Below are 23,288 nucleotides of genomic sequence, written 5' to 3' on the forward strand. Positions count from 1 at the left end.
AAGCTATGTAGTTCCTCTCTAGGGGATGCCACTAAAAGTTCTCACAGATGTCTAAAAAAGCTTACAAACATTTGGATTTGGCACTGGTAATGGTCTGCTTCTATTCTTCTCTGAGCTACAGTGATCTTATATAATCACTGTGTCAGAAAGAGGCACTGCACTGCTGCTGATTTTGATTATTCTATTCACTAGGGAGGGGGTTAGGATTGAAGACAGTTTGGAGATTACAGTTGCACAAATGCTAGTGATTTTTTTGTCTATCTGTCTGGACACAGTGAGATGACAGTGCATGCATAGAGACTGAAGAGTCTCATCAGGCTGCCAGTCTTTTTTGTCTGTTAATGTTAACATTTATTGTGTATGTGGAGTCAGTCAGTACTAGTACACACTATATAACATGCATACATGGTATATATGCCTATGTGTGTATGTGACACAGTTCTCCAGCCAGTGTGTGGTACTATGAGTGGGGGTACAGTTACAGTATTAATAAATTCATTTGTAATATCAAATCCCCAGTAGGCAGTGCACTCCCATAAATTCTATCTTGTCAGGAAAAGAAAGAGGAGGTAGTGGTGGCAGAGTTGGCAGCAGCAGCAAAACAAAGGCAATCCTGCACCTAAATTGAAGAGGTACTTTTTTAGGTAGAGAATAGAAGGAGAGGAGGGAAGAAGAAATGGAAATTTGAAGAGGCATGTTTTGGAGCACAGGAAAAAGATGGAAGAATCATCAAGGACTAACAATCCAGCATACTCATCTTTGGTTCCTGATTCTGAGGCAGTAAAGGCAGTATTCGCACCAACTAATTCTGAGGAAGAATCTTGTCTGAAATTCTTTGATTCAGAAGATATTGGGAGCTAATAACCAAAGAGAATTTGGGAAGATTAGTCAGTAGCATCTTAGCCTTCAGTGAGGTGGTAGGGAGAGAGATAATACTGACTATGTTGAAATCAACCCCCAGGAAGAGCAGGCAGTACAGATAGAGAGTGTGAGTAATGCCATTGGCATTTTTCCGCAGGCACCACCCTCTAACTCAACTCCAGTGCCAACATCATCCTCCAAGATGAAGAGAAGGATTTGCAGAATAAAGCCTTGATATCGAGGCACTTTAGGGTGAAGGAAGACCTGTGTTTTCCTCAGTGTATTCACCTAGAAAGGATATCATTGAGGGAAGCAAGTGGGACACTTGACAAAAGCTGATATGCAGCATCACCTGCAAAAGCAGCAATCTTTAGCATTAGCATTAAGGGAAGGTGACAGTACTAGCCTAGGGACCCCCTTCTGCTATTCAAGTAAAAACCAGAGGAAATAGGATGAAAAGGGGAAACATTTTCCCCAAGCTGATCCCACGGCCCTTCCTGCAATCAGGTGGCAGGCCAGCCATGTGTCTGAAGTAGCAACCCAGCATAGAATTGTCTTGAGGAAAGAGGAAGGTAGCATCTAAAATAGTAATGAGGAGCATCAGGGAAATGATTGCCTTTGATGACCAGCCCCTGTAGGTAGTGGAAAATGTGGGCTTTAAGCATCTTCATGTGGTAGCCCCCAATTACAAAGTGCCCTCCAGAACTACATTTAGTAGAAAGGTCATCCCCACCCTGTGCAACCAGTGCTGTAGTTGCCTGCAGGCACAGCTGGTTAAGGCAGTGAGTAATAGTGTACATTTCACCAGTGATATCTGGATCAGCAAGAATGCTATGCACTCTTACCTTTCCCTGATGGCACACTGGTATGACCTGGCCAAGGCAGGAGCTAGCAGCAACTCTAGTAGAGGTGAAGCATCAGGGTGCAGGTGGACTTTTCTGCATATTTACTTGATGTGTAGCCTCCATACCTTGTTGAATATTCTATCAGCCATAAGAAAGATGCTGGAGGGTGGCAACTAGACCAGAGAGGGATGAGTGTTGAGGCAAGTTTCTTTGTGACAGAATGTGGTGCAAATATGGTAAAAGCAATAGAAAATGAGGGCTTTCAGGGGATCCATTGCTTTGCATGCTTGTGTCACCTGGCAGGAAGGGATGCCCTGGGGCAGGGTGTACAGGCTGAAGGCTTTGCAGTGCATAGAAACAGGATAATGTTGTAATAGTGGCTTTATTTTAAGGTGCAAATACAAAATAGCTCCTGGCTTATATATTGCAGTTAACTCAATGGTAATTAACAAGTAGGATAAGGCTTACTCTTAGACCAGCTAAGCAATCTGAGTCTTTGCATAATGGAATCCTTCCAGCAACAATATATATACACACTTATCAATACAATAGCATATTAGTACATAGGTGGTAGAAGCCACCGGTCTCCTCTGGGATCCTACACTTCACTTTGGTCTCCACACTATCTAAATGCTGGGAATACCTGAGAGGTATCCCAGCACTCCTGAGAAGCAATCCAGATCCTCAAAGGCAGGGCCTAGAACAGACTATCCCTAAGCTGACGTTGCCTTTCTCTGAGCCATGCCCTGGTTCAGTGCACAATACAATATGGAAAAAACCTATGACTGTGAGAAAATCTCAATTACTAGAAATATAGACACATTTCTCACTTAATCGTGGACTATGGAATATTTGTCCAGCAACCATCATATGGCACAGGGTCCCTGGATATGAGCCTGGTAACCCGTTAGAGCTTAAAAGCTTCTTTGTGCTATGAGCTTAATCATCGGTTGCTTTGGAACAAAATATTAAGTCTCTTATGAAGCTAGTTATGGAACTTAACCTGTAAGCTAGTGAAATACTTAGCTTGTAACGTTGACAGAGATGCCACTTCTCTGTGGTGAATGCCGCGTTGTACTGTTGCCGTGTTTAAAGTTCCTTTCAGGTACTTTTTGAGTCTCCCATAAAGGATTGTTAAATGGACCTCATGCACAGCACAAAGACCCCAGTTTAAGACCTGGAAATATACCTATTTCCCTGACGCTGGGGACCACTGATGATTGGAATCCATTCCTGAAGAACCCAATGGACATGTGCAGGAAAATAGCACGGCATGTTCATAGAAATGTAATGGCAGGGAAGCTTCTCCATGAGAAGCAGGAAGAATATAGGATAGGGATGTGAATCGTTTTACGACGATTAAAATTATCGTCCGATAATTTTAATATCGTCTTAAACCGTTATGAAACACAATACAATAGAGATTCTAACGATTTATCGTTATAAATCGTTAGAATCGTGAGCCGGCACACTAAAACCCGCTAAAACCCACCCCCGACCCTTTAAATTAAATCCCCCACCCTCCCGAACCCCCCCCCCAAATAACTTAAATTACCTGGTGGTCCAGCGGCGGTCCGGAACGGCAGCGGTCCGGAACGGGCTCCTGCTATTGAATCTTGTTGTCTTCAGCCGGCGCCATTTTCCAAAATGGCGCCGAAAAATGGCGGCGGCCATAGACCAACAGGATTCGACGGCAGGAGGTCCTTCCGGACCCCCGCTGGACTTTTGGCAAGTCTTGTGGGGGTCAGGAGGCCCCCCCCAAGCTGGCCAAAAGTTCCTGGAGGTCCAGCGGGGGTCAGGGAGCGATTTCCCGCCGCGAATCGTTTTCCGTACGGAAAATGGCGCCGGCAGGAGATTGACTGCAGGAGGTCATTCAGCGAGGGTTCCGGAAAATGGCGCCAGCCATACGCGTATGGCCGGCGCCATTTTCCGTACGGAAAACGATTTGCGGCGGGAAATCGCTCCCTGACCCCCGCTGGACCTCCAGGAACTTTTGGCCAGCTTGGGGGGGGCCTCCTGACCCCCACAAGACTTGCCAAAAGTCCAGCAGGGGTCTGGAAGGACCTCCTGCCGTCGAATCCTGTTGGTCTATGGCGGCCGCCATTTTTCGGCGCCATTTTGGAAAATGGCGCCGGCTGAAGACAACAAGATTCAATAGCAGGAGCCCGTTCCGAACCGCTGCCGTTCCGGACCGCCGCTGGACCACCAGGTAATTTAAGTTATTTGGGGGGGGGTTCGGGAGGGTGGGGGATTTAATTTAAAGGGTCGGGGTGGGTTTTAGCAGGTTTTAACGATTTTAGCGGGTTTTAACGATTTTAATGATTTATCACAATATTTTACCCCCCCCCAAACGGCAACAATACGATTCCCTCCCCCTCCCAGCCGAAATCGATCGTTAAGACGATCGAGGACACGATTCACATCTCTAATATAGGATGCCTCAGAAGAATCTGATTCAAGATGTTGACACCCACTGGAATTTCACCTGTATGATACCGCAGAGGTTAGTGGAACAGCAGACATCCCTTCATGATCTGTCTCTGGAAACAGAGATAAGTGTGCATTGTCCCCTGGGATATCATAATTGGGTAGTGATGAGGCAGTTGGTACAAATCCTAAAGCCTTTAAGGATGCCACAAAGGATCTGAGTTCGGAAGCTACCCTGGGTGGGGGTCATGCCTATAGTAAATATTCTGGAGGAAAAGTTAAAGGGCTTCCATGAGCAAGAAGTAATGGAAGCAGAGGTGTTGCAGTTAGCTGATTCTTTGCAGCAGCAGGGGCAAGACAGACTCACATACATGCTTGCTACACTTTGTGATTCACATGTGAAAGGGAGTCTGCTCCAGTCCCAGCATCTCACATTCATGAAGTAGATGCTGGTAGCTCAAATATCTGAACAGGATCTCCAGAGACAGAGACACTGTGGAGATGAAGCACAGGAAAGAGTGACTACCTCAGAGAGTAGTGCAAAAAGGAGCAGCACTCTGTCAACTAGCACTTCCTCTCTCACCTCAATATGCCAAAGCAATATTGCCCACAAAAAACAGGAGATTGGATTCAGACAGTAAACAAAGAAGGCCCTGACTTTTATGATTTGGGAAATTGATAAGCATGGGGGTAACCTGCACAGTGTGACAGATATTACCATAAGCTTGCTGGGCAGACTGGATGGACCATTTGGTCTTTTTCTACCATCATTTCTATGTTTCTATGTAAGAACCATCTCTTCTGACATAGGCCATAGCTAAAGCAGCTGGCAAGAAAGTCTCTTGCCCCACCCCAGTAAAAGAGACCCCCAGTACCTCACATATCCCATTGAGGAAATGAGACATAAATGCACTGGTATATTGGCCAGACCTAGCCAAGGTGGCTCAGCATTACCTTTTCTCCCACCAACCCGTGTGCCCAGTGAACATGTCTTCTCAATGACAGGGGACATTGTGAGCCCTCATTGCTCAATGCTGGTGCCAGAGATAATGAAAAACATGTCTTTTTGAAAGTAAATCTGCCTTTGCTTGGGTTTTCAGAATTTATATTCACGTGGCAAGAGGAGGAATAGCCTAGTGGTTAGAGCAGTGGACTATGAACCAGGAGACCAAGGTTCAAGTCCCACTGTTGCTCCTTGTGACCTTGGGCAAGTCACTTTACCCTACATTGCCTCAGGTACAAAAACTTAGATTGTAAGCCCTCTGGGGATAGAGAAATACCTACAGTACCTGAATGTAAACCGGTGTGATATCTCAATTGAGATGAATGTCGGTATATAAAAAAAAAAAAAAAAGATGGACTGAAAGCACTGCTCTGTCTACCTGCCATGCCTAGGTGTTCCACCTTAGGGGCTCTTGCTGCTATATGCCTAACTGCCATGCCACATCTGTACCACCTTAGTGATCTTGCTGCTGCATGCCTACATGTCATGCCTCAGCTGTACCATGCTCCAGATGCACCACTCTAGGGGAGTTTGCTGCCACATGTCTACCTGCCATGCCATACCACCTTAAGGGTCTTGCTGTTACCGATCTGCCTGTCTTTCTCCTGATATTCCAGCTTGGAGGTCATGCTATTAATATGCCTACCTGCCAAACCTATTATGTACCAGTATAAGACTTTTGGTACCTCCAGGTTATTTCTATCTCAACCATTTCTCCCACCCTATTTATTTGTTTTTTGGTTATACTGGGACGTTTTGTCCTAAAACATTTCAAAAAAGAAAAAAATACAAATTTCTCCTATCACCCCATCTCTTTTCTTGTCCTCAACCTTTGTTTTAGTCTACATTTCTAGGATCCCAGCCTAGTTCTCCCACTTTTCTTCTTTTTTTGGTTATACTAGGGTGTATTGTTCCCAAAAACCTAAGTCAGAAGGAAGAAATGCAAGCACAAGAAAAAAGATGCACAGTAGAGACCTTTTGCATGTTCTGAATGTGATAAAGGTTTCAGTAGAACGAGAGAACTAATGCAACGGCAGAGAATCCAAGAGAAGAGACTGTGTCCAGCTATAGAATATGGGAAAAGCTTTCGTAATATAGCAAACCTCACAAATTACCAGGAAAAATAAATTGAAGAAAGACCATTTACATGTTTAGTCATACACTGAAGTTTCAATACCAAGCATGTTACACAAGAAACCAAAATTCCATCCAGCAGTAGGAAATTTAATAAAAGCTTATGTCACAAAAGTGATGCCAATAACAAATCATTCTCTTGTACTAAATATGACAAGTAGGAAGTACTATACTTCAACAAGAATATAGATATCTCCCATGCCACTCTGCCTTGCTGCTATATCTCTCATCCTACACCTTAGGAATCTTTCTTCCACTTAACCTTGTTGCCATACCCAGACTGCATTTTGAGGGTCTTGCTGTCACTTTGCCTTATTGTCATACCCCAGACTCTACAGCTTGAGATGTTCTTGCCACTGGGGGGGAGGGGGGAGGGTCTGCTTTGCACCTCTCATGGTGTCTTGGTGTGTTGATGCCACTCTTTGTGCTGTGTTGTCCCTTTATTGGTGTCTTGGGGTTTTTCTACCACCTTTTCTGTGTTGTCCCCTCTTCATGGTGCTTTAGGCTGTTGAAGCTTGAGGAGTGGTCTAGGGTCTGGAGGCTAAAATTTAATACTAAAAAATACAGAGCACTTAATTTAGGATGCAAAAACCCAAAGGAGATAAACAATATTGGAGGTGAATTTCTTCTAAGCATGAAAGAAGAATGGAATCCAGGTGTGATTGTATATGATGACCTTAAGGTGGTCAAACAAATGGATAAAGAGATGGTAAAAGCCAGATGCTTGGCTGCATAGGGAGAGGAATGGTCAGCAGAAAAAGGGAGCTGATATTGCCCCTCTATGGGTCTCTGATCAGACCTCATTTGAATGCTGTGCACAATTCTGGAGACCACACTTTCAAAAGGATATAACCAGCTAGAGTCAGTCCAGGAGGTGGCTACTAAAATGGTCTTCCTTTTAAAGCACATGGGGGATAGACTCAAAGATCTAAATGTGCACACCTTAGAGGTAAGGCAAGATAGGGGAGAGATGATAGAAATATATAAATATCTCAAAGGTTTCCATGCACAGACAGCAAGCCTCTAAAGGTTCTAAAATGAGGGAATATGGTATGAGGGTGAAAAGGTTTAGACTCAAGAGTAATCTTAGAAAATATTTCTTTACAGAGAGAGTAGTAGTTGCATGGAGTGGACTCCCAGTGGAGGTAGTGGACGCAAAAATGGTATTTGAATTCAAGATAGTATGGAATAAATACAGGAGATTTCTGAGGGAGTGATGATAATTAAAAAGCTAAATTAGTTGGATGGATGGGCAGACTAGATAGGCCATTATAGTCTTTTCGTTTTGTCACATTTCTATGATGTGACTTTTAGTGCCACTTTGCCTCTTATGCTACCTTCAAGGGTTCATGTCACTGTTCTTGGTGCTTTCATTTGATGCCATGGGGTATTATTTCCATTCTTGCTTTATCTTTGATCCTCTGATGGTACCATGGAGAACTCCTGCCACCACTGGTATCCCTTTGCCCTTTTATGGTGCCTTAGGCTATTCATGTCACTTTTGGTGCCACGTTGATATAGCTTTGATATATTGGCATGCCTTCACCCTTCTGAAGATGTCTACCTAACAGTTTCATTCAAATTAATTAAAAAACATTTTAGAGGCCAAAATATGCTGCAGTGGTTCCCCCATAAACTAATGAATAAACATATGTTTTCGTTTTGAACTAATGAACCAAATAAAGGTGCTCTATAAAACAAATGAAGAAACCAAAATGGAAATTTTTGCTCTGTACACACCCAGTCTTCTGTAAGTTTAACACCAATTTATTACTGTTCTTTTCAATAAAATATATTATAATTCATTGTTCAACTTTGTAAAAATAAGATATATGAATATTACTTACTTTTTTGTAGTATACTCTTGGACAACATATCTTGATTGAATGTTGCGATATGAGTAGTCAAAATGTTTGTGTTTTCTCTGATAGAATGGTATCTTCCTGGTTGGCATGATTGTGACCAAGATTTATGCCTATAAATTAAGTCGTAATAATTCTGCTTAACTTTCAGCACTTGAGATTTTTACTTGCATGAAAAATACATTTCAATGACAATTACAATCATATCTGTCTGATCAGAAAGGTCCCTGAATAGAATCTTTATAGGTTTTGATATCTTTTAAAGGGTCAACAGAAAGACATAGTATTTGAGCTTGCAAGACCTCAGGGGCTCTCCATCTGAAGAAAAGCCTTGTGAGGTCTTGAACGCTCATGTACCACAACATCTTTTTTGTTATTCCTTTAAAATGTATGAAGATGTCATTTTTCTCCAGGAGCAGTATGGCTTCTAAAATTCTACCCTACTGTTTAACTACAAATTTTATTTCTTTTCAAACACACATAGGTCATAAATTATAAATATTTTATTTCCATACACAAAGGTTTGAAAAGAAAATATTCTTCCTATATAAGGCTCATTCAATTTGGTTCACTACAAGGGATTTTTTTTTAAAGGCATAGAATGGGAGAAAATATTGATAAATCAAGATCACATGCTTCTATTCTGCAAAATTGTGAAGTGAGTGAAAATTATAAGAAACTATGGGAAGGAAATGAATATCCTATGACTAAAAATGCCTCAATGATTTTCTAGAATATATGATAGTCAAGGATACATTTGGTTGGCAGCCACCCCTAAGCTCTGAGTGTTTATTTCCCCCACCTCTCCCTCATTCTTTTCTTAATTAATAGATCTACCAATACCTCTTTTTCATTATACAGATGGTCTTTAGACTGCCATGACTCATGAAATACAATGTATTTGACTGATTTATATTTTTTTGATATGTTAAATGTAGCAGTTTGGATTTTTAGCTCAATTGTTGGCCTATATCACCATGATCCCCATGAGACTTCAATCACAATATTTGGGGGCTTACCCCAGTTTTGTACATCCCCATTCCATCTTAGCCCAGTCATCACAGTGGAATCTAGTCAATGTGATCCACAAGTGTGGCCAGAAGCACAGACACCAGCCAAGCCTGGGAATCAAACCCAGGTCTTCTATATGGTAGTGCACAGCCCTTGATACCAAACCACCAGCTTAGTCCAGCCCCTATGAAATAAAATGTCTGAATGCAAACAAACAGATGAATTCATGGATTCACATCAACCCAGAAAAAGTAGATACACTTTTACATGGTCTCCGGTGGGAGACAAACGTAATTGTTTCCTGATGTATGATACCACATGGTATGGGATGACATAAATCCCATAAATTATCACTAACTACATAGATATGAGTTTTTGTACCAAAGGATTATGAAAAATTCAGTTAAGCAAACTGATAAACCAAGAGTGTATCAACTAACTAAAAAACCCCCACAAATTAAAATATGTATTTAAAAAAAAAATCATTCAAGTGTTTATAAGTCAAAGAAATGTTAAAAATAAAAAAATAAAATATGCATATTTGCCATTGAAACAATCAATAGGTAACATTTCCTTATTCTAACAACAAACCAGAACATGGACTTTGCAAATCAGTCTTTGCAAAACTTAAGCATAGCATTGATGAACACCTCTGAGATCAGGGCAGTTCTTCAGAAAAAGAGCTCTCTTTTCAATAATTCCTTCTCACAAACAAATCCCTTTCGAAGATTACAAACATGTCAAGGTCTATATTCAGCCTCAATCTGGCTGAGCTAGTTAGCTGGATAAATCTATCTGGCTAACATAGGCTGGATTTATCAAAATGTGATAAGTATCACATGCAATAGTAAAATGGGTGTGTTTTATGCTAATATACAGTTTATTGCAATTTGTGCTAATTACCTATGCAAAGAGCTAAGTTAATGGAAATTGTGATAACATTTTCAGACAAGTGCCATACCTGTTGTATTTCCTGCATTCAACCACTGATGAGAGAGAGAGAGAGAGAGTGAGAGAGAGAGAGAGAGAGAGACTAGCCATAATGTCCTCTCCCTAGATAGGTATTTGTATCCCTATGGGTGGCCCACCTAGTAACTCGAGGTGGCCCACCTAGTAACTTGAGGTGAGGTTTAGGTATTAGTGTAGGGGGTTAGGGGCCACTTTGACATTTAATGTGAGATATATGAACAGAACAGTGGTCTCTTGTGAAGATTTGATGACCTACGGAGTGAGAAAACTTACTCCAAGATGATATTTGTGCAATGTTCTCTCCACCTAGCTTGATGGACTCTCTACCTGGGTAACATTAAGCTAGGTGGAGAGAACATTGCCCAAATTTCATCTTTGGGTGAGTTTCCTCTCTCCGTAGGTCATCAAATCTTCACATTGAATGTCAAAGTGGCTCCTAACCCCCTACACTAATACCTAAACCTCACCTCGAGTTACTAGATGGGCCACCTATAGGGATACAAATACCTATCTAGGGAGAGGACATTATGGCTAGTCTCTCTCATGCTTCAAATCTACTAAAACAGGTCTTTCAGGAGACATCACAAAATGCAATAAAACCTTCTTGCCCCATAAAGCAAGCTATCACACAGCTTAATGCTACTGAAAAAGGTGTAGTTAAAATCAGCATTAAGTCTGTGCAATAGCATGTCACAGACTGGCAAACCCAGCCTAACTCCTCCTCTTTTTCAAATTTGTATCGCACCATACGATATGGTGCTATCACATGCGTTAAAGACATTTTTGCATGCAGTAAGGGCCTATCGCATGCGTTAACGGGACTTTTTGCATGTGATAAGCCCTTAACGCATGTGAAAACGCCTTAGCACATTTTGATAAATGACCCCCTTAGCCTGAAAATTCAGCAGTGCAGCCACACCATTGAATATAGCCAGCTACCTAAAAGTTAGCTAGATAAGTTTATCCAGTTAACTTTAAGACAGGTCTCCAGCACAACCCAAGTTAGCTGGATAACTTATCTGGCTAATTCAACATCTCCCAATTACACCCCTACCCCCAGCCAACACGGCTAAGTTAGAGGCCATTGATCCCAGGCAGATATTCATCCACCACTTAACTGGACAATTCAAAACTTATTTGACTAAGTGGCACTGAATCTGGACCTCTTCAATTTCAGATTAAAAACAAGCAAAACATAAGGGCTGGATTTTAAATCACCTATGCGCATAAAACACGTGGGTTTACGCACATAGGTGGGCCTTACATGCGGCGGGCCAATTTTCAAAGGCCCAGCCATGTACTTAAACCCCCAGGACACGTGTAACTCCCGGGGTTAGTGAAAGGGGCAATCCGAGGGGCGGGGCAGGGCTAGAGGCATCCGGTACAGCGGCCATTTGCCTCTGTGTCGGGGGATCACGTGCCGGCAGAGTGCCGGCGCATGCAACTTGCTCCTGCTCAGAAGCAGGCTCAAAAGGTAAGTTAACCATTTTTTAGGGGGATTTAGGATAGGGATAGGGGGAGGACAGGATAGGAGAAGAGGAAGGGAGGTCAGGCTAGGGTGTTGGGAAGTTCCCTCCCAGTCCACTCCTTAATTGGGAACTGGGGAAGGCCCTGATGCGTCGCCGCACATAAATTTATTTATTATTTATTTGTAGAGTTTTATATACCATTATTCGGTAGAGCCATCATAACGGTTTACAAAATATGCAATTAGCATACAAAATATGCAATTAGCATACAATCAAATGGAGTTAACATGGTAGTTGGGAACAGTAGAGTATTGTGAACAGTAAACATTTTTTCTTAGTAGTTGAATAACAGAATAGTGAGGAGAACATTTTCAATGAACTTAATGACTCAAGTGAGAGAGCAGGGAGGGGTGAAAAAGGAGGGTACATCGGGAGAGCATGAAGAGGAGGATTATGCTTGCGAGTTCTGTTGAGGGCTGGGATGATCAGGTGTCAGATAGTTAGATTAGAGTTTGCGGAATAAAAATGTTTTTAGGTCTTTTTTTAAATGTTTTCAGGATGTGCTGGGTCCTCAGTTCTTTGGGTAGGGTGTTCCAAATTTTGGGGGAGGCAATGGAAAATGCTCTCTCTCGTGTAGTTGAAAGATGAGTGTCTCTTATGGTGGGGATGTTTAAGAATTCTGCGTTGTTAGAGCATAGGTTTCTTTGTGGGTTTTGGGGGGTTATGTTTAAGCCTTTTAGTCCATGAAGATCATCATTTAAGATTTTATGAATGATGGTCATTGATTTGTAGGTAATTCGTGCAGAAATAGGTAGCCAATGAAGAGAGGATAAAATGGGTGTTATGTGTTTTTTTCTTTTTTTTCCTGTAAGGATTCTGGCAGCTGAATTCTGCAGTATTTGGAGTGGTTTGAGGGATGATGAAGGGATTCCAATAAGTAATGAGTTGAGGTAATTGAAGGTGGAGAAAATAAGCAGCTGCAGGATGGTTCTGAAGTCAGAAGGGTTGAGAAATGGCTTTATATGTCTTAGGGTTAGTAGTTTGTGGTATCCTTCTTTCGTTTTATTTACTATGTGGGATTTGAAAGAGAGATCAGCATCGATGGTAACTCCAAGGTTCCTGGTATGGGAGGTAGGGATTATCATTATCATTTGTTTATCTAGTATTGTCAGGGGTAGTGGAGTTGGATTGGGTTTTTTATCCATGAGTATGATTTCAGTTTTGTCAAAGTTGATTATGAGTTTCAGGGAGTTTAGTAGATGCTTGATTGAGATAAGTATATCTGAGGTTTTTTTGTATGCGTCTTCAATTGAGTTTTGTATGGGAACTAGAAGCTGAATGTCATCAGCGTAGAGGAAATGTGAGATTCCATGATCTTTTAGTAGTTGGCAGATGGGTAGGAGGTATATGTTGAAGAGGGTAGCAGATAAGGCTGAACCTTGGGGAACTCCAGTTTTGAGGTCAATCATTTTTGATGGGGTGTTGTTGATCACTACTTGGTATGTATGTTCAGAGAGGTAGGATGAGAACCATTGTAATGTAGTACCAGAAAGGCCAATATTTGACAGTTGTTCTAACAGTATATTGTAGTTTACTGTGTCGAAAGTGGCTGAGAGGTCAAGGAGTATGAGTAGGTATTTTTCACCTTTGTCAAAGCCTCTGATGATAATGTCATTTAGGGAGATGAGGAGAGATTCTGTATTTAGGTTTTTTCTAAATCCAAATTGGCATGGATGTAGGATGTTGTTTGACTCCAGATAATCATCTAGTTGGGTGTGTACAACTTTTTCAATGGTTTTGGCTAGGAATGAAAGGTTTGATATGGGGCGGTAGTTGGTGAGGATTTCTGGATCCAGGTTGTTCTTTTTTAGGATTGGTTTGATGACAGCAGATTTGAGGCATTTTGGGTAGTAGCCTTCGGTCAATGATAAATTGACAATTTTGGTGATGGTTTTTTCAATGGTTGGTTCGATTGTTTTGAGGGAGGTTATTGGGATGGTGTCCAATGGATGGTTGGCTGGGTTCATTTTGTTTATAATAGTTTTAATTTCAAGAGCGGAGGAGATGTCAAAGTTTGACCAGGATGAAGTTATCATGCTGTTGAGTTTGTTGTTCTGGTTGTTGTTGGTTATGTTGGATTGGATGAGATGAGCTATTTTGTTGTTGAAGAAGTCTGCAAAGTCGTCACCTCCATGTTTGGTGCATGTAGAATCTTGGGTGGTTTTCGTAAGTTTTTGAACTATTGTGAATAGCATTCTGGGGTTATGATGAAATTTGGAGAGTTTATTGGAGAAGAAATTCTTTTTTGCATTGTTGATTATATTTTTGTATTGAGTTAGATTGTTCCGATAGTTATTTAGTGTGGTAGGGTTTTTGTTTTTCCGCCATTCTCTTTCTTTTTTTCTGAGTAGACGTTTGGCAGTTCTGATATTTTCATTGTACCATTGGTTGTTGTGTTTGGACTGTTGTTTATATTTTGTAATGATGGGATTGATGTTGTCTGCTACTTTTTTTGTGATATTCAGCCATGATAAGATAGCATTATCTGCGTTAGATAGTTTGATGTTTTTTAGTTCTGATTGAAGAGTTTTTTGTAGATCTGTGTTAAATGGTGGACGGTAAGATATTATTTTTGGGGTGCTTTGAAGTGTTTTTAGGTTGAGGTAGGTGAGTAGTTTAGCTTGGATTAGGTGATAGTCAGACCATGGTATTTTGTAGTGTGAGTAGAGATTGATTTCCAAATTACAGTGTTGATAAAGATGAGGTCAATTGTGTGGCCTGCTTTGTGAGTTGGAGATTGGATTATTTGTTCAAGATTTAGAGCTGATAGTGCATCAATGATCGTTTGGCAGGTTTTTGATTGGAAGGGTAAGTTGAAGTGTATATTGAAGTCGCCAAGTAAGATGATGGGTTTGTTGAGGGAGATGCTGTTTATGAGAAATTCAATTAGAGGTGAGCAGTTTTTCTCAAGTGCTCCTGGTGGAGAGTAAACGATGCATATCTGAAGTTTTGGTGAGTCATATAAGGCAATTTAAAAAGGTGGAGGAATGGTAGATGGACGAAGTTTTAGTTGAAGGTTTTTTTTAGATATAAGCATTAAGCCACCTCCTTTTTTATTTTTTCTGGGAATTGATGAGATGTTGTAGTCCTGGTTGGATAGTTGGTTTATTAGGACGGAATCTGTGTTTTTTAGCCAGGTTTCCATGATTGCAATGAAATCTGGTTTGCAGTCGCTCAGTAGGTCATTGAATAGAGGGATTTTTTAAATTATTGAGCGAGTATTGATAAGTATAAATGAGAGAAGCATATAGCTTGAGAGTTGGATGTGTGTGTTGTTTTTGATGGAGGTTGGCTTTTTTACATTGTGTAGAGGTTTCGAAGAAGAATTTTTTTGTGTTGAGAGTTCCTTAGAAGAAGTGGGAGGGTTGATTGGAGAAGAGATCTTGTTCATCTTCACTTTTTTTTTTTTAAGCGTTTGGAAGGAGCGGGAAGAGGAAGGTAGGAGTTTGGGGTGGGTAAAAATTATGGGCTGCTTTGAATGGGCTGCGCGAAGGGGCGCACAAAGGGGGCCTGCTCCTTTGGACGCGCTCCTTCGGTGCACGGCGCACGGCGCGTGGCCTGGAGTGAGTGTAAATTTAAAATTCACTCACCTGGCCCCTCCGGTGACGTCAGAGGACTGGCTTAGCTGCAGGTCAGGTGGTGTAGTTGCCGATCAGAGGCCTTTCTGGTAGGCCTTGAGTATTTCCTTGTCGCCTGCTGTGATCGGGTGGGGGGAGGGGCATCCGGGGGTGTTCCTACAATTCAGGCAGCAGCGAAAGCTGCGATAGTGATCTGTCTTCTGTGAAGCCCCTGCGGAGCTTGCCTTTAGCGTGCTGGGTGAGAGGATCGTCAGTGCTGGCTGAGTCCCAGAGAGATGGTAAGTTGGGACTAGCTTTTATATATGCAAATATGTTTTTAAATCTATCCCTTAGTGCTTAAGGGGGGGAATTTTAAAAATACTGCAAGCAGTTGAAAATTCCACAACTATTTTTACATGAGAATTTTGCACAAGTTTTCAAGGAGAAAATAGAAGCACATTTTCCTTTTGAAAATTGTCCCCATAGGTATTTGCACCTTTTTTTCCTGCAGATACATTTTCCATGTAAAACAATGCACATATCTACATCATCTACATTTTGAAAATACAAAACTATCTATGTTGTTGCCTCCTCCAACCTATCCCTGCCCCAAGAATGCCTCCATAAGAACACAAGCAAAACTATAATTGTGATGGAACAAGGCATGTAGGAGTTTTACCCATATCCAGGTAGGTAATTTTCAAATAGCACTTTTACCAGGAACCGATGAGAGAGGAAGCTATTTTAGATCTAACTCTTAGTGGAATGCAGGATTTGGTGAGAGACGTAACAGTGGTGGGGGTCACTTGGCAATAGTGATCATAACCTGATCAAATCTGAACTAATGACTGGAAGGGGGTTAATATGTAAATCTACAGCTCTAACACTAAATTTTCAAAAGGGAAACTTTGATAAAATCAGAAAAATAGAAAAAAACTGGAAGGTGCAGCTGCAAAGGTTAAAAGAGTACAACAGGTGTGTACATTGCTTAAAAATACCATCTTAGAAGTGCAGTCCAGATGTATTTCATGCATTATGAAAGGTGGAAGGAAGGCCAAATGATTATCAGCATAGTTAAAAGATGAGGTGAAAGAGGCTATTTTAGCCAAAATAAAATAGTCCTTCAAAAATTGGAAGAAGGATCCATCTAAGAAAATAGGAAAAAGCATAAGCATTGTGAAGTTTATAAAACATTGATAAGGCAGGCTAAGAGAGAATTTTAAAATAAGTTAGCCGTAAAGGCAAAAACTCATAATAAAAACTTTCTAAAATACATCCGAAGAAGAAAACCTGCGAGGGAGTCAGTTGGATCATTAGATGATCGAGAGGTTAAAGGGGCTCTTAGGGAAGATAAGGCCATTGTGGAAAGACTAAATGATTTCTTTGCATCTGTGTTTACTAATGAGGATGTTGGGGAGATACTGGCTGCAGACAGGGTTTTCAGGTGATGATTTGGATGAACTGAACCAAATCACAGTGAACTTGGAAGATGTAGTAGGCCAGATTGACAAACTAAAGAGTACTATATCACCTAGACTGGATGGTATGCACTCCAGGGTTCTGAAAAAATGCAAATTAAATTTCAGATCTATTAGTAAAAATGTATAACCTATCATTAAAATCATCCATTGTACCTGAAGACTGGAGAGTGGCCAATGTAACCCCCAATATTTAAAAAGGGCTCCAGGGGTGATCCGAGAAACTATAGACCAGTGAGCAAGACTTCAGTGACGTGAAAAACAGTAGAAACTATTTTAAAGATCTAAATCACAGAACATATAGAAAAAGATGTTTATTAGAGCATAGCCAGCATGGATTTACCCCAAGGAAGTCTTGCCTCACAAATCTCCTACATTTTTTTGAAGGGGATAATAAACATGTGGATAGAGGTGAACCAGTAGATGTAGTAGATTTGGATATTCAGAAAAAGCTAGATATTTAAACCCATGTGGCATGACCCGGTTCCCCGGTGTGCATACATGGACGTGCCAATTTTATAATGCGTGCGTGTTGGCGCCTGTGTATTATAAAATACAGTTCACACGCACACGTGTGCCGGAATTTCATGTCCACGCTTAGACCAGTTCCCTAACCCTAACCTTCCCATCTTTTCCCCTCTCCTCCCCAACCCCTAAACCCACCCTAGCTATCCCATTTTTTATTTTGATACATACTGCTCCTCCGGAGCAGAAGTAAACTTTGTGCACCAGCCAGCTGACAGCGCGTGCTTCCCCGGGGCAGCATCTAATGGCACTGTTCCAGCCTGCCCCTCGCCCCACTCAGACCCCACCCCCTGGCCTGCCCCTTTCTTCTGGCCCGGCCTTTATGCACATATCAGGGGTTACATGCATGACTGGGCCCTTTCAAAAATGCGTGCGGCACACACAGGGCCCAGCCCTGCACTTAACCCCCAATTTTTACACGTGCAAGGCTTTTAAAATTCGAGCTAAAGTGTTTGACAAAGTCCCTCATGAGAGGCTTCTAAGAAAACTAAAAAGTAATGGGATAGGAGGCGATGTCCTTTTGTAGATTGCAAGCTGGTTAAAAGACAGGAAACAGAGAATAGGATTAAATGGTCAGTTTTCTCAGTGGAAAAAGGTAAACAATGTAGTGCCTCAGGGATCTGTACTTGGACCAGTGCTTTTCTTTTCAATATATTTATAAATGATCTGGAAAGTGATACGATGAGTGAAGTGATCAAATTTGCAGATGACAACAAAATTATTCACAGTAGTTAAATCACACACGGATTGTGATAAATTGCAGGAGGTCCTTGCGAGTCTGGAAGATTGGGCATCCAAATAGCAGATGAAATTTAATATGGACCGCTGCAAGGTGATGCATATAGGGAAAAATAACCCATGTTGAAGTTACACAATGTTAGGTTCCATATTAGGAGCCGAGCTACCACCCAGGAAAAAGATTTAGGTGTCATAGTGGATAATACATTGAAATTGTCAGCTCATCGTGCTGCAGCAGTCAAAAAAGCAAACAAAATGTTAGGAATTATTAGGAAGGGAATGGTGAAAAAAATGGAAAATGTATTTATTTATTTATTTACTTAGATATTTTATATACCGGCATTCATAAGGATGAATTACAGAGACAGTATTCATCAACAGGCATCAAATGAATGTTTCAATATATATTAACTAAAGATCTAGGGCAGTGGTTCCCAACCCTGTCCTGGGGATTCCCCAGACAGTCACGTTTTCAGGGTGTCCCCAGGACAGGTTGAGAACCACTGATCTAGGGCATAGGGCAGGGGTCGGGAACCCATGGCTCGCGTAGCCAGATATGGCTCTTTTGAGGGCTGCATCTGGCTCGCAGACACGTGTCACCATACTTCGCGGTTCCCCGCTGACCCAGCTGCTCCCCGGTCCTCCGCCGCCCGGGCTTAAAATGCTGTCAGCCCGGGCGGAACGCGGCAGGACAGCTGGAGTCAGCGGCACCGGCGTGCTCTCTTCTCCCCCCCCCCCCCCCCCCGCGGCCCGGAAGAGGAAGTGGAGAGCATCGGGTGCCTGCGCGGGAAGAAGAGACCACACTAGCGTGGTCTCTTCTTCCGCGCAGGCACCCGATGCTCACCACTTCCTCTTCCGGGCCGCGGGGGGAGGAGAAGAGAGCACGCCGACTGGAGTCATCCGGGTGCCTGCGCGGGAGTCATCGGGTGTCAGCCGGGTGCCAGCGCTGGAGTCATCGGGTGCCTGCGCGGGTCTTCCCGCGCAGGCACCCGATGCTCTCCACTTCCTCTTCCGGGCCGCGGGAAGAAGAGAGCACGCCGGTGCTCTCTTCTTCCCGCGGCCCGGAAGAGGAAGTGGAGAGCATCGGGTGCCTGCGCGGGAAGAAGACTGCAGCGCGGCTCGGAGGAAAATGAAAATCTTCAACCGCGGCCGATGGGACTCCGCCTTCGCCTCCGCGAGGGCTGAAAATGAAGGAGGTTAGCGTTGGGAGGTGGCTGCTGCTGCCGCGAGTTCCCGGGGGGGGGGGGGGGGGGAGAGAGAGTGAATGAGCGAGCAAGCATGTGTGTTTGAGATCCTGTGTGTGTGAGTGAGAGATTGCATGTATGTGAATGATTGAGAGCCTGTATATGTGAAAGAGAGTATGTCTGTGATTGAGATCCTGCCTGTGAGAGAGAGAGCATGAATGTAAGTTTACCATTGGGAACCTGTATGTGTAAGTTTGTAATTGAAAACCTGTTTGTTTGAAAGAGTATGTGTGTATGATTGAGATCCTTTGTGTGTGAGAGAGATCATGTGTATGTATGATTAAGAGCCTGTGTGTATAAGTAAGAGAGAGATCATGTGTGTCTGTGTCTGATTGACAGCTGGTTTAGGTGATGGAGCATGTGAGTATGTGATTGAGAGCCTGTGTTTAAATGAGAGAGAGAGACCATGTGTGTCTGTGTGTGATTGAGAGCTGATTTAGGTGAGGGAGCATGTGAGTATGTGATTGAGAGCCTGTGTGTAAATGAGAGAAAGAGAGGACATGTTTGTAAGCATGTGAATGAGAGTCTGTGTGTGAGAGAAAAAGACAGCATGTATTTATGTGATTGAAAGCCTGTGTGTGTGTAAGCGTGAAAAGATAGACAGCATGTGTGTAAATGTGTAATTAAGAGCCTATATAAGTGAGAGAGAAAAAACATTTGTATATGTGAGTGACTGAGAGCATGTGTGTATAGGTGTGTCATTGAGAGCCAGTGTGAGAGAGAGCGCTGGTATGTGACAGAGAGGAGAAAGTTCCAAGCAAACCACCCCACCTCCTGCTAATTCAGAACAATCTCAGGACACCTGAATATCAAACGTTCCCAGGTATGCAGAGCAAAAAAATTTTTGTATCCTTATTATTTTTCATTACTGGATCTTTGTGTCTGCTATTTTGAAATATTTTGTTGGTATCTGGAAATGTTTTATATGAGTTTTTAATTATTGGATATTCCACTCATCAGCTGTTTCGAAATATGTTCTTTTTGTTAGTACAGTTTTACTGCTGATGATTTTATATTTCTTGATTTGTTTTATAAGGATGTGTGATGTTTCTTTTTTCCTTTGTTACACTGCATACAGAGACTCTGGCTTGTTGCAGTTTCCAATTCAGTTTTTGTCTGCATGCTTCTTGTTATGCGTTTTGGTCTCTTTATTCTATGTTAGGTGAGGGACAGCACGTGATTCAGGTGAGGTTTTCTGCTGGCGTGTAGTTTCTGTGTAGGACTCTATAGCAGCCTGACTTGGTCCGTTTTCCTAATAGGAGATGTATTGGTGTCTTAAGGCCTGGTGTAATATTTTCAGAGACTTATTGTACTTTAAAAGTGTGATCTTACATAAAATGCACACATTTACTTGTATTTAGTTTTAAACATATTGTATGGCTCTCATGGAATTACATTTTAAAATATGTGGCGTTTATGGCTCTCTCAGCCAAAAAGGTTCCTGACCCCTGGCATAGGGTATAGGAAACAGAATATTTAACAATATAACAGATTTCACATTTTAGACAGTACATTGTGTTGAGGTTCTTACATTACCTCATTAAATTTATTCCTCATGCTTCAATTGAATTTCTTTTGACTTTCTTATTATTGTAGTTCATAATGCCTCTGCATTGCTCCATGATGAGATTGCACCTTGAGTACTGTGTGCAATTCTGGTTGCCACATCTCAAAAAAGATATAGTTACTAGGGATGTGAATCATATTTCTGACGATTGAAAATATCGTACGATATTTTCAAAGTCGTCAGAAATCGGGAGCTCCCCGAAACCGATAGGAAAACCCCACGAAATTGTTTGTGGGGTTCTCTTATCATTTTGGGGTGAGGGCAGGAAAAATGGCACACAAAAACAATCCCTAAACCCACCCCAACCCTTTAAAACATCTCCCTTAGCTTCCCCCACCCTCCCGACCCCCCCCCCAAAACATTTTAAATTACCTGGTGGTCCAGTGGTGGTCCCGGGAGCGATCTCCCGCTCTCGGGCCATTGGCTGCCACTAATAAAAATGGCGCCGATGGCCCTTTGCCCTTACCATGTGACAGGGTATCCGTGCCATTGGCCGGCCCCTGTCACATGGTAGGAGCACTGGATGGCCCGCACCATTTTTAAAGATGAGATTTGGGCAATGTTCTCTCAACCTAGCTTGATGGATTCTCTACCTGGGTAACATCAAGCTAGGTTGAGAGAACATTGCCCAAATCTCATTTTGGAGTGAGTTTCCTCACTCGGAAGGCCATCAAATCTTCACAAGAGACCACTGTTCTGTTCGTAGGTGTCACGTAGAATGTCAAAGTGGCCCCTAACCCACTACACTGTTACCTAAACCCCACCTCGAGTTACTAGGTGTGCCTACCATAGGGATACAAATACCTACCTATGGGCCATGACATTATGGCTAGTCTCTCAGTCTCTCTCTCTCTCTCTCTCTCTCTCTCTCTCTCTCTCTCTCTCTCTCTCTCTCTCTCTCTCTCACTCTCACTCTCACTCTCACTCTCTCTCACACACATATCCCCTGGTGGTTGAATGAAGGAAATACAACAGGTCTGGCACTTATTGCAGAATCTGAAAATGGTATCACAATTTGCACTAACTTAGCTCTTCGCACAGGTAATTAGCACTAAATCCTATATTAGCATAAAACACACCCCTTTTGCTATCGCATGCAGTACTTACCGCATTTTGATAAATCCAGGCCTAAGTTTTGGCAACAGACCATCCCTAGATAAGCTTCTCTTCCTTAACACATGCAGTGCTCTAATTCAGCCAATGACTGTAAGCATCCAAATGAATTATATAAAATACATTAGAGCAAAACAAAAGAGAAACAGGGAAATTAACTGATCTCATTTCCATAGGTGAGATTAGATTAATAGCATTAATCAAGGTAACAGAACTTCTTCCATAATCCCTTTTCCTGTGGACTCTCAGATTCTGGTTCTTGGTCATCAGTTTGTATATAAGTGAGATAGATTGAAAGGATGGGAAATGCTGTCTGCACTAGGTTTCTGACAACCTGTAGTGTAAGCTTGTACTGTAAGTGACTCCATTGAAATGAATGGTACTACAACAGTACTGCCACAACTTGCATGAAGCTAGTGCAAATTAGGGGTGTTCATTCGTTTTCGACGTATTGTGAATCCGCAAAGTATATGCCATATTCATTGTATTCGTGGGGGTTCCAAAACGTATGGCGAACCCCCACGAATACAATGGATCACCAACGAATAGGCCCCACACCCTCCTGACCCCCCAAGACTTGCCAAAAGTACCTGGTCGTCCAGCGGGATTCATGGAGCGATCTCTCCTGCACTCGGGCTGTCGACTGCTGGTATTCAAAATGGCGCTGATAGCCCCTGTGACATAATAAAGGCAAAGGCTATCGGCGCCACTTTGGCAAGTCTTGTGGGGGCCCCCACAAGACTTGCCAAAAGTCTCTGGTGATCCAGTGGGGGTCCTGGAGTGATCTCCTGCACGCAGGTCATTGGCTGCCAGTATTCAAAATGGTGCCGATAGCCTTTGCCCTTACTATGTCACAGGGGCTATCGGTGCCATTTTGAATTCCGGCAGCCAACAGCCTGAGTGCAGGAGATAGCTCCAGGAACCCCACTGGACCACCAGGTACTTTTGGCAAGTCTCGGGGGGGGGGGGGTCAGGAGGGTGGGGGGGTTGTAGATAAATAACTTTAAAGGGTTGGGATGGGGTATTTGGGAGGGAATGAATGTATTTTTGACATATGAATGGATCGGGGGCCTCCAAGAATGGATGCAACGGATTTGGCCCCTACGAATCCGAATCCCAAATGGGACAAATCCATCCCTGCTGCACATCCGTAGTGCAAATGGCATTAGAAGAAGGTAAATAGAGTAACTAGATAGAGATTCACCTGTCCTAAATGAAATTATAATCAATTACCTTTCTCTCAGATAACTCTGAAATGTAGCACTAGAATGTGTCTTGCACAGTTTACCTCAGCTACTTTGGAAACTTTAAAGGAAATGCATTTCAAATTCATTTGAGGAAAATTTTATTGAGATTAAAATACAAAAATAATTTACTTTAAATTAATTGTGCATATAATAATAAAGGCTTACAACAAACTCTCAG

General features: G+C 42.3%; 1 protein-coding gene across 2 annotated transcripts in view; it reads right to left on the minus strand.

Moving 5' to 3' along the window:
* The window catches only part of MYOM2 (myomesin 2), a 261,629-nt gene that overhangs the window by 225,376 nt on the left and 12,965 nt on the right, over positions 1–23,288 (minus strand). For both annotated transcript variants that reach the window (XM_029595753.1, XM_029595751.1), the window contains exon 2: positions 8,118–8,245. In XM_029595753.1, coding sequence (XP_029451613.1) covers positions 8,118–8,224 — 107 coding nt within the window. In that variant the 5' untranslated portion in view covers positions 8,225–8,245. The remainder of the gene's footprint in view (positions 1–8,117; positions 8,246–23,288) is intronic.

This window comes from Rhinatrema bivittatum, chromosome 3 (genome assembly GCF_901001135.1).
Source record: "Rhinatrema bivittatum chromosome 3, aRhiBiv1.1, whole genome shotgun sequence".
NCBI lineage: Eukaryota > Metazoa > Chordata > Amphibia > Gymnophiona > Rhinatrematidae > Rhinatrema > Rhinatrema bivittatum.